Source organism: Mercenaria mercenaria, chromosome 2 (assembly GCF_021730395.1).
Source record: "Mercenaria mercenaria strain notata chromosome 2, MADL_Memer_1, whole genome shotgun sequence".
Taxonomy (NCBI): Eukaryota; Metazoa; Mollusca; class Bivalvia; order Venerida; family Veneridae; genus Mercenaria; species Mercenaria mercenaria.
This window is the reverse complement of record NC_069362.1, coordinates 97,234,941-97,247,556: the sequence shown is the minus strand read 5'-3', so window position 1 is coordinate 97,247,556 and position 12,616 is coordinate 97,234,941. Positions and strand designations below refer to the sequence as shown.

General features: G+C 33.4%; 1 protein-coding gene across 4 annotated transcripts in view; it reads left to right on the top strand.

Annotated features, from left to right (window-relative positions):
- The first annotated feature begins 7,239 nt into the window (after positions 1-7,239).
- LOC123564662 (dual 3',5'-cyclic-AMP and -GMP phosphodiesterase 11-like) overlaps positions 7,240-12,616 on the top strand; it is a 70,936-nt gene continuing 65,559 nt past the window's right edge. The window contains exon 1 of one of the 4 annotated variants that reach the window (XM_045358396.2): positions 7,240-9,035. In XM_045358396.2, the coding sequence (XP_045214331.2) occupies positions 8,310-9,035 (726 nt within the window). In that variant the 5' untranslated portion in view covers positions 7,240-8,309. The remainder of the gene's footprint in view (positions 9,036-12,616) is intronic. The other 3 variants (XM_053537325.1, XM_053537324.1, XM_053537326.1) reach the window with 3 other exon arrangements.

Genomic DNA, 12,616 nt, shown 5'->3' with positions numbered 1-12,616 from the left:
ATGAACTCTGGTATGCATTTAAGGGGAAGTAATGATAATTTTAAGATACATGTACGCAAGACTCAAGTACATGTATAGAATAATTAACTTAATCCATATTACGTCAAAGAGAAATACTTAAGAAATAGTATATCCCAAACAGTGATTTGTCATTGAATAAAATCATTGTTTGGAGTTTAGATGCGAAGGAATAAGATCTATATCACGAGGGCGTAGCCCGAGTGATATAATAATAGAATCTACGTACCTAAACGACAAACAATGATTTTATTCATGAGCAAATCACAGTTTCAGATATATTATTTCGATTCTAACACGTTATATCAAGGATTATTATGTACGTCTTTGACGATATCCATCAAATATTTGCCTGATTTCTGTTGATTTCTTTTCCAGCTCACTGCTCTGCCGTCTAAAGCTATGACGTAATAATTGTGACGTCAGAAAAATTAATTGTTGAATAACACACAGTTTTCATCGTTAAATATTGTGTCACTACCCCTCAAAATCTATAAATGTTATATATGTAATGTTATGTAACAATTTGCGAACGATTGAATTTGTTTGAAATTGTGATATGAATAAAGATTCATTTCCCACGATTTGATTTATCATGCTATTCAAAACATTATGTCCCAGAGCTAAGAAGGGATTTTACGACTGCGAAATAGCAAGAAGGAAAAATCAAATAGCATGTAATCATATGAAAAATAGAGATCCAAAATCATTCGTGGAATAATAGACGAAAAGTTTAAATCCATCTAGTAATTATTATAGTAACGGTACATACGCAGTTAAAACAGATACAATATTTCTTACTTTGTTTCTATGCGTCCAAAATTTTCATGACTTGACTAAATTAAGTCTAACCTCGTAGATATCTATCCCAGGTTCATTTTTACCACCGGAGAAGTGTTTACGGTAGCACAGACGTGACATAGATGTTTTATACTATTGCGTGCTGATAGCTAATACGTGCTCACGCAATAACTTATGCATGTTGGATTGTAAACTAATAATGAAGTGACATGAGGGTAAAGTAAATCTAAAGTAAATGGATCATATTATTTTCCATTTTGCGCAATTTCGTGTAGGACAGATTCCTTAAGCACACCTTTTATTCTATACCGAACAGCAAAAAAACTATCCAGATGTATAACTAGTATATGTTTTAATAAAAACTTAAATTTATAAATTTGACTTGTGTTTTCTGAATACCACATTACACTTGTAAGAACTTCATGAGGTAAATTTAAAAATATCGATCAACCGTGAAGTCAATAGTCCCAAATTAGCCGTTTTGCGCGAAATTTATGTGCGCGTGCAAATAATGATTTTCTTTGTGAAATTTTATTGTCATTGGAAACATTGATGATTGACTCACTCGAAAAACAGCAAAAAGTTTAAAAAAAAATATTGTTATTGAATCAAATTCAGCGCGAGCGCGCAATTTGGATGTTACAATGCAGCAGATGCGCGGAAGATATAGCCAGAATTTCGTGCTATTGTGGGACTACTAACTTCACGGTTGATCGATTTTTTAATATTAACACGTGAGGTTCTTCAAGTGTAATGTGGTACGAAGAAAACAAGTCAAATTTATAAATTTAAGTTATTTATTAAAAATACCCCAGTTACACATCTGGATAGTTTCTTTTGCTGTTCAGTATCGAATGCATTCTGCATGGAATGAAGCGTTTTTCATATTTTTACTTTGAATTAAGTATCTTTTGTGCGGACAAGAGCAGTATGTGTCGGTTTTATGGTAACACCACTGACTGGCATTTCACTAGGAACTATTTAACTCCCGTACAAAAGATTGAAGTTGTCAGACAAAGGATGATTTGAATAAGTGACCTTTAACCTTAACTTTTACCCCGAAATGTTAGCAACTACGTATTCACGCCAAAGCTGCGCCAATATTATCTATTATGTGCGCACGTATTAGTTTTCACGTGCGCATGTATCAGAATTCACGTGCACACATGATTGTAAAGTAATAGTCAGGTCACCTATCTATGAGTTTGATGATTCGATCTGAAGAGTAAGTAAAATAAAATGAAGAAATATGATTCTAATTCAGTAAAATGTCATATTGCATAGTGTCCGACACTTTTTTAAAGCAGGGTCTAAGATTTATATCCGTTTGTTTTTTCAATACATTTAGTTTTTCTTCAATCATGATTCAATTTTGTGCATTCGATTGGCTTGTTATCGTTTTGTAACACTGTCATTTATGTCGCTTTTCCAGCTGGAAAATAACGCGTCCGTGAAAGTCAGAAGGGCGAAAGGAGATATCTATCAAAGAGCGACACTTGACGCCAAATGAATTAATTCTGTATGAGAAATAGATATTAACGAAGGAAAGAATGACACTTAAGGGCAATTGCTTTTTCACACTTTTTTTCCAAAATGTCATTTGCAACCATCTACTTCAAAAGGTCAAGTGTAGGATATTTTATAGACGCGCGACAGAGGACACAGCAAGGCCGCTCGGAAAACTGGAATGTGTTGGTTTTACAGCAGTTTTTCGGCGACGCCGTCTAAATTCGTTTTCGTTACTTATGCCACGTGACTTCAGTTTGCAAATCAAACTACTTGATAACGCATTATAGATAATTTATCAAAATGGAAGATTTATGCAACACTCTGTCTGATTGGACGAGAGTGTCAATTTCTTTCACTCTGTTGATTGTGCTACGCTGAGTGAAATGTAGACAAAGCGTTTATCCTAAACGACGCTGTTCACAGTTTTAAAGCTAACTTTGGCTCAGTATATTTAGCAAGAATATTGATATATCTCAAAATGATAAGTAAGTTTAATAAATAAGATAAAAGCCTGTTCAAATGCCAACATATATCAAATAGAGAAAAAGCTGAATACGGTCTGCGTATCACATGAATAAGGTTGTGATAACAGTCTTTTATGTAGAGAAGTGCTTTTTAAAAGATTTTTTTCCTTGTTACTATTGTCGTCTGTATATGAATAGGTTTCTTGCTTTTGTGACTTATTCAGATTGCATATTAAAATGAGTACTTGTTTGCTTTGATATATTTGTTATAAATTATTTAACTGATTTATTATATATAAATATTTTTCTTTAGTATGGTATGCAAATATTGAACTCAGCTGAAATCTGTTTCATTATATATATGCTATATAATCATGACTGAATCTCATTACACTGAAATAAAGTTACGCTACAGTTTATCTATGTGATATGACTACGGTAAAACTTTGCTTAGGAAACAGAAATATTGAAATAATTACAAGTGTATGTCTTGCTTGACCTTCACTTTTTTATAGGTGTGACGTCATTGTCCAAAGATTCATGAATAGCGAATATGCATTTGTTAAAGCGGGATCAGTTGGCCTATTTTAGAAATAAATAAAAATAATAAATAAAAAAATCCTTTAATTGATTTTTTCTCATGTATTCTAATCAAACTTGTTTTGTAGCATCTTTATTAGGCCCGCAGCCAACTTTGTTCAGCTGGGACATTTGACCCCATTTAGGGGCTGCTAGAGCTTAAACTATAAATGCCTTTATACAGCGTCTCATGAACAGCTTGGTGGATCTTTGTCATACTTGTCTGGAGCATCATTATAAGATCCTCTTCCAAATTTATTTATATAGGAACTTGGCCCTATAAGGGACCACTATAGCTAAAAGTTGATATGCCTTTCTTCGCATTAACCACTAAAATGTAATGGATTTTTATCAAACTCAATGTGTAACAATATCGTAAGGTCTCCTGCTATTTTGTTACAAATGGGGAGAGGGACCAATTTAGCTAAAAATATAAACACGTTTAATGACCTCTTCTCATGAACCGCTTCATGAATCTTCATCAAACTACTGCTGTAATTATTCGTCTAAGGATAAACGAAACAAAATTACAACCTTAGAAACCTTTGCGAAAAATTAAAAGAGAATCATTTAAATTGTTAAAGTGCGGTGTTTAGTTTTGCAATTTGAAAAATGTTAGATGAAAGATGAATGTTAGATGAAAAATTCATAAACTTCTTTCCTTATTATAATTCGCCGACCATCATTTTTAAAGATATTTCTTGTTGCATTTAGTAGCGAACCTGTATTGACAGTCGGTAATTTCCGTCCCATTTCATTTTCTCCGTATGCGTTTTCGGCATTCTCCGGTTGTTACGATAAACAGTGCTTGTATGTGCTTCATGTACGACCGTAGAATGCCGAAATAGCAGTAATATGGAAATTGACAATCGCCATTACGGGTACAACAACTGGTCTTAGAAGAAGAAGAAGAAGCATTTTATTTCAACTTGTACAAAGTACATCATCATAAGTACATACAAAATCAAATGTACAATTAATTTCTATGTCACTATGACTCTAAAAGTAATACATTCAGTGCCAAATAACAGTCGTTACAGGCTATACGTACATCTTAATAACAAGAAGAAAACAAAACAAAACATAGGATGAAATGTAATTAATTGTGTAATAAGGATGTTCTACTATGAGTAAAAACTAGTTTAATGTATTTCGTCAAGTTTAGTAATATTGACATAGATTTCTATTACATGATTGTATCAGACATCAACATATCGATAAACTATTGCATTCTTATATCAAAATAACATGGACATTTAAGTGTGAAATGAAATTCGATAGAAAGAAAATCCCTCCGTGTGCAGGAAGATATCTGCTCATGTGGGCTGTCGTCAACAGAATTTCATTTTTCCTTGTGTCAGTTATTTTGTTTCGCATTCTGGTATAGAGGCAATGTCACCACATATGATTCTCATATGAAATGATTATCATAAGAAATTCATGTAATTTTCTTATGATTATCATATCATTATACGATCATATCTTTTCATATGTAATCTTCCAAATGGTTTTCATATCATATTCATTACAAACAATTGAAATATGAAAATCATAAACTGCTATCAAATATCAAATGCTTATCATATCTGGCCCTTTTTATGATTAGCAAATTAAAGGTCTTATATGAAAATCATGATGATGATCATATCAGTTTCATATGTTGCGAGATTCATATATACCTAAAACACTGCAGATTAAAGTCTTGGACATCAAATTTAATTTTATACAGTCGATTTCTGTATTGCTCAAACTATTGGATGTAAAGAACACTTGATGTGTTCAAAGTGTTCATAAACAAGATTATAGCAACTGTGATGTTTTATGCTATTGTTTATGATAAATTATCAACTGATGCTGTAGAACTGTACCAAAGGAAATCTATATTAACGTGTTTTTTTTGTATGTACATTATGCGAGTACATGAAAACCGGATTTTAGGCGGGACACACAGATGTCAAACCTATTACAAATAAACTAAAACCGGAAGAACCTTGTCCCTAGCCGCTCCTATTAGCCCTCAATAAATTAAGTGAATAATTGTCGTGTAATTGTCTTTAACAAACCAGGATATGTCTTATCGGAAATCTAAGGGAGATATTATATATAAGATGGTGGAATTTAAGATTAAACATTTCACATTCATACAAAAATAACATGACAACAAAAAAAATCAAAGTCGGGTTTGTTTCAATTTACATGCTTACATGTAACATTGTAACTACCTTTTACGAGAATTGCAGGCAAGAATGAACATGCAAAATCTTATCTTTAAGGTGTGCTGAAATTTAAATAAAGATCGTCTAATTGGCGTGACTAAACCACTCGCTATATTCGAAAATGTGTATGAAACTAATTGAATCGGCACTTCTGGTGATATATTTTAGACCGAAGCACTGAATTTATTTCTGGCAGTACTTTTAATTCTTTTGAGGAAATTACACATTACTTTTTTTCAAATCCCATTTAGCTTTAAATGTTGATGCAAATTGTCCAAGGAAAAACTCTCATTTGAACAATTCGTGATAAATTGTGTTCATGATCATAACAAATTCGTTCCAGCGTATCGCAAATCTTATCTCAATTTTTGTAAAATCTTAACATTATTTATCTAAGAAAATCAAAGTAATTCATATACAGTATAATGTTTGAGTTACACAACACAAAATTAATCAGATGTAAATGACTATATCACTTAAAAGGATATGACGCAGTCTTTCTGTAAATTTCGTAGCATCTATGTATTACTCACACGTTTTTCATATGAAAAAGAAGGCGTTTGCAGTTTTTTCGGCGTACCTTAGATTTCTAAGAATTTTGACTAACAATACATAAAACTATTGTATTACCTTTTTACCGTCATCCGAAGCGTAAAAACGTCTATATGCAGTCATGCATTACACCAGGGCTATAGTTTTTCATTGATTACGTACGGAATATAACACCAAACAATACGACAGTTTATGACTCACTTTTATACATCTTTACATGTATAAAATACCTAACCATACTTGTCTTTACATGTATAAAATACCTAACCATACTTGTCTTTAAATCTGTATCTGTATACATACATAACGCACTGTGGTGCTAATAAACATAAAACGCATAACGTAGGCCTGGAATGAAATAATTTACCCCAAACTGATATAAATAGTTTTGTTCAAAATGTAGGTGCAGTTATGTCATTTTAAGTAGCAAAAATCTTAATACTGTGTTAGCTTTCAAAATGCATTTATGACAAAAAAAAATGGTCTCGAGGAAAATGCCACGTCACCGTTTGCCACAACTCCTCAACATCTAACAAGTTTGACAGCATTCGACGATTTTCAAATCCAACCGCCATTACTTTCATTGCCCCGCTTTATTGCTTAAATTAATGTTATAAATTTTGCACACATTCGTCATCGCGACATATAAATTGAGTAAAGAAATAAAAAAAAAACGGCGGATAAAATGATAAAGCATGTTAAAAAGTACAATGACTTTGAAAGTGAATAATAATTATATAAAACTGACTCGTTATAATTAAAATGTTATTGCCGCATTTAAATAATTTCTATTGTACATAATTTATTGACGCTGATCTCCCACGTCAATTACACTTCTTTGTAAAGTGGTTCAAGGGTGTTATTGCTTAGAGCAATAGCTATGTAAGTTTTATGGGGGATTTGAACATCAAATACGATAGATTGGTTTCACTAATAAATAAAATGTTTAAGATTTGATCTGAGGACAGAGATTTTAGGAAAACCTACATAAATAGTTGCATTATATCTAACAGGCATCTTGTAACAGATAAGATGTAACATAATGCTTAAGGCTGTAAAGTGATTGTGCACAAAAACTTACTTTTCATCCTTAATTTATCATTCATCGACAGCCGGCTTTGTGTTTGTGTGCGTTTTCTATCGATATAAAATGCTAGACCAGGAGTTTTTTTCCAATCGCTTCAGTTTATAACATTCGCTCAGAGAGTAGGATGTACCGGTATTGTAAGCGGAGTTATTAAAGATTTTATACTGATAAAGGAACAAATTCCTCAGCGTTATATCTATTGATGTTTATAAAGCAGCGCGCGGATATATAGCGACTATACAATTTAATATTGTACGGGAAATATTTTCAAAATAGCGCTAAAACGTGCAAACGTAATACACATGCGCGTATGCAGAGAAAATAAATGTTCATATGATAAATGAATGGTACCTAGCTACTGTGTAACTTTAAGTGTGTGAGGATTTAATAGACCACAGAGCTATCTAGTTTATCTTTTTTGTGGCTAAAAACGTGAATGAAACGCGGTCTGAACTGATTGATTTTTGCTCGTATATCCTTTATCACTATACAGGTATATATACTCCTTTTTTACTTTAAGGTTTGTCTTATAAACAAACAGTGTGTAATTATTTCGGTGTATTTCAGCAAAATCCGGATAAAACATATCTAGTGTATTTACCGTGCGTTGAATAGATAGATCAATCTCTTCTCGACCTAATTATTCTGAATTGGAGTTTACAAGATTTATTACTTACATTTGTAATGTAAAGAGTTTTGATATTGTATCAAGGAAGTGGATGTAATAAAGACAGCGAAATAAGATGGTAAATAGTATGCTTTAAATGCTTTAAACCCAGATTAATGCGTGGACTGTGTTAATATATTTACGAACAACCTACAGGTCATTGTTATAATCTATAATGTACTTACATGGGTATGAACTTATTACTATATACAATATTGCGTTTACAAATATTTAAAATCGATTTTGTTTGCACCGTTTCGGTTAATTGCCTATTCAAATATACTATCTATAGAAATACGGTTTACTAGTTATAGTTCATCAAACTGGAGTCGACACAGCACCGCGGAAGGCCGCGTAGACCGTATCCACCCAGGCTTCTTTTTAAAAGATCCCAGAGCAAGGGGACAAATGTTGGAATGGCGGAGGGGGCTCACGACAGGGACCCCCTCCCACCCGATACGAGGGAGGAATATGACAAGACGGAGAAATGGCTAGACGAGCACCCGGATTTTGTACATGATTATTTTGCTCGAAAAGCAAAGCGGAGTATGGTGGATGGGTGGCTTATATCGCATGCAATTAAACACACAGCCGGACTTTTGCAGTCCGACGGCAATTCGTCGACTGGATCGAAAAATAACTCGAAAAATAATTCAGGAGCTAATACACCTGTTCGAAAAATATCTGCCCAAGAATTCGAAAAAGGAGGGATTCTTAATCCTATGATTAGTACGGTTGAAGGGGTACCGACGTTTTTAAGCCCGTCGCCGACGGCGCAGTCCCCTTCCCAAGGTAGGCTGCAAAGCAGGTCGCGAAACGAACTAAAGGAGCTAGATGAAAAAGAGCTTATGTATGAGCTAGTTATGGATATATGCAATGACCTGGATGTAACTAGTTTGTGTTTCAAGATATTAAACAACTGCTGTACTCTGCTAAATGCCGACAGGTGTTCAATGTTTCTCGTGCAGGGCAAAGGTACAAATGAAAAATATCTAGTTGCCAAACTATTTGATGTTAATGGCGAGACCTCCCTTGAGGAGATATCAAATGCAAAAGAGGAAATTAGAGTATCCTGGGGTACGGGCATTATAGGATACGTAGCAAAAACTGGCGAGGTGCTCAATATTCCGGATGCATATAAGGTGAGTTACTCTTCTTTGAAACACAAAAGTGACGAGAAGCAGCGCTTCTGAGCAGGCTGCTCTAAATTTGCTGTCCAAATATAATTCACAGTTGTATAAAACATGTAATTTGGTCTCTATGATGAAAGAATAAAACGAGATTGACAAGACTTTAAATTGGCTATCTCATGCGTGGGAACTATCAAGACAGTTAAAGTATAAAGATTTCCCTGTTAGATTAAACATGCAAGTGACTCTAGGTAAACATGGAAAATTGCCGACATAATTAGTTTTGTGTATGTATATGCACTACCTACATAATTCTAGTACGATTTCCATACATGAAAAAAACATTTATATGAAAATGACCGACATTTATACTGTTTTTAAAATGCTCAAATTATACCCATTATATCGCATATGCCATGAGGCAATTGCCGGCAATGTTTCGGAAAAATGTTTCGAAAATAAACTCCATAGCTGTTTTTTTTATTATCTACGACAGTTTTATAATAACAAGATGTACATGTACTTTTCGGAACTTAGAGGTACATTGTAATTGTCTCGGGGCCGAATCGCTATCTGTGACGTTTTGCCAGTGATAATTTCAAATTTCGCCATAAAAACACAATGATATATTACATCAATTTCCGTTCCAGATATTTAGGGAAAGTAAATACATGAATGAGCCAGGGTGATTTATACAGGCTATTTCAGCGTGTTTGCATAGATAGCTCCTTAAGCCCTGTAAACATTCGCTGGCATACTAAACAAATTAATATCAGATATAGATCAAGTATAGACTTAAGGCAGATATGCGCGTATGTTTTAAATTAGATTTGTGCTAACAGGCAAAAACGAATACAGCTTCCTGCTTTGTGTATATCGCAGATGGCCTGAACAAGATCTTTTTGTTTTTGCTTAGCACTATATTACTTTGATTTACCTTTCAAATCTTTCTTGGCAATCTGTATTTATAAAAAAAAAAAAACACCATCGCACCTGCTACAGCGGTTATAAATGAAAGTGCACAAAAGAATTATAAAATTAATAAGACACTGATACTGCTTTTTTCAATGTTCAATTTATTACCATGATTACGCACACGCAAACTTTATATTTCTTAAAGACTGTTATTATAGGACTTAAAGTAGGCAGTGTGGATTTTTTATGATATTCAATCTCGCGTAGATATTTTACAAACACAGGTAGAGGATCAATTATGTGACGTACAAAGATTGTTCTTTAAACGACATTAACGATACATTAGTGTATTTACTCGTTGCTATTAGCATATAGAATTAAAATACACTATATACTATATAGCATTTTGCTTTATGTATACTACTAGCTTATGTTAATACGTGCCACAAAATATATTACGTTGTGTAAAATGTGTCAGATGATTAAGTATGATTTATAACGCACAACAGTTCATCTCACAAATAGATGAACCCTACACGTTATAAAATTCATGCAAATTAGATACTAGGTTTTAAAATATAAATATTAATATTGGACAATATAACAGGCTAAATACACTTTGCTAGTGCGAAAGGCTACATGTATTTTTTAAGCATTAAGTATACATTCTTTTTTTTATAGAATATAGACTTCATTATTTATTTGGGTTGCATAAGAATATCCTTTGAATAAACGGGAATGAGTGTCTTTTAAAAAATAGATGTATTTCCGAATGTCTGTATGGCTATATTTAACATGAAAGTAGACCTGAAAATGGACAGCTTGTGTCTAATTGCCTTTGATTTCTATATAAAAAGATAAATATGCACCTTAAGGAAGCAGAACTGATAGTAAGCTTTATCTGATTCGGATTTTTATCAGTTACTAATGCTCATTAATGTCCTGGACACTGATTCTGTTTAAATAGCATACTAATATGAATGTAGAAACATAGATAATGTACTTTATTAGTGTGATAAAACTGATGTATGGTTAATTATTATATTGTCCTCATTTTTTGTGCGCTGGTAAATTTGACAGCGTGCGCGTGCCATATCTAACGGCGCGTGTCTCATTATGAGCAATATCATATGTTTTCTACGTTCTATTAAAAGGGACTTATGAATGAGGCTTAATTCTGATTGGTCAGGCGCGCTTACGTCAACGAACCACTATAAGAACCCCCAGCAATGTTTACATGGATTACCCGCCTATGTCCCCTACTTTGTCTTAATATACCCCTAGTATTTACAGAAGGCATTCCTGCGATAAGATATCAAGATTACGGCCGATAGTGCCCTTCAAACCGACACTTCATTTGTCAAGCATGTCAGCAATTAAAGCAGGCAGCGGCATAAACTAGCTCCCATTATAATTAGCCATATTATCATTGATTCTTCTTAAGAGCTTTTTCAATCAATAGAATAAAAGCACCTTTTTAATTAGGGAGATTAAATTTTGCGTAGGATAACGGAAGCTTCCGTTCAATGTTTCGACCTGAAATTGTAGCTCGCAGTTGGGAACAAGAGTAGGTGATATTGATATTAATTAACCTGGTTTAGACCATGTTCTGCTATTGATTGTAATGCCATTAATTATTTCAGATTAAATACATTATCATTTACTCTGTTACGCATGAAAGCAGTTCATTATTTGTATTGATTATACAGTCAACTATGAAAATGTGTTTTATTGAAATATGCATGCTATATTTCATTTTACATTTTTTTTGCATATGATAACAATAACCCAAAATAGCATTTTCTGCTTCTTAACGTTTAGCCTGCTGGCGGCAAGTTATCTTGCCTTTGCGACCAGTGCAGACCAAGACCAGCCTGCACCTCTGTGCAGTCTGATCATGATCTGCACTGTTCGCTATTCGGTCAGTAAATTTTCAGTAAACACCCCTACGAATAATAAATAATACTGCCCAAATTTTCAATGTGTACGTTTATATAAGCGTTGGAAATGTTTCATATCCACTGTCGTTATAACAGTTACATTTTAATCGCTGCCGTATTCAACTGCAACTTATTTGACAAGGTTTAGAGATTCGAACATCCCTAGACTGGGGAACGAGTTATGGTTCCTGTCTATTATAACAGCAGCCTTGACGTTGATCAGTATCAAGATTTTGCTGTTTTGAGACAGGCCTTCCGTTGTACTTTTATTACCCAGAACCAAGGAAATAGTGTTTGTTTACAGAATTTGGCGCTATCGATAGAGTATGTGGAAATTTGTCTAAAAAAATAAATAGTTTATACAATGAAAATCAATTTGCTATTACAATTATCTAGTTTAGACAGGTAAAGGAATTTGTAAATTGTTTTAAACTGCAAATTTACATTAACAAAAAAGCTGTATTAAGCTGTTATCTCATATGACGAACAAAGTGTTATGAATAATTTTAAAATAGAAATTAACGTTAACAGCTTAACCGAATTCCTGCTGCAGCAAGGGATTTTCCCGTAACTTCTAAATAATGCTTTGGAGATAATCTGCAAAATGGTACCGCAAAGTTAAACACATGCTGGGAATAATGACAGCGAACATAATCTGAACAATTATAAAGGCATCTCCGAGTAACAAACTCGCCTCCAATATTTACAATGTGGTTTCAAACATTTTACGTAGGTACT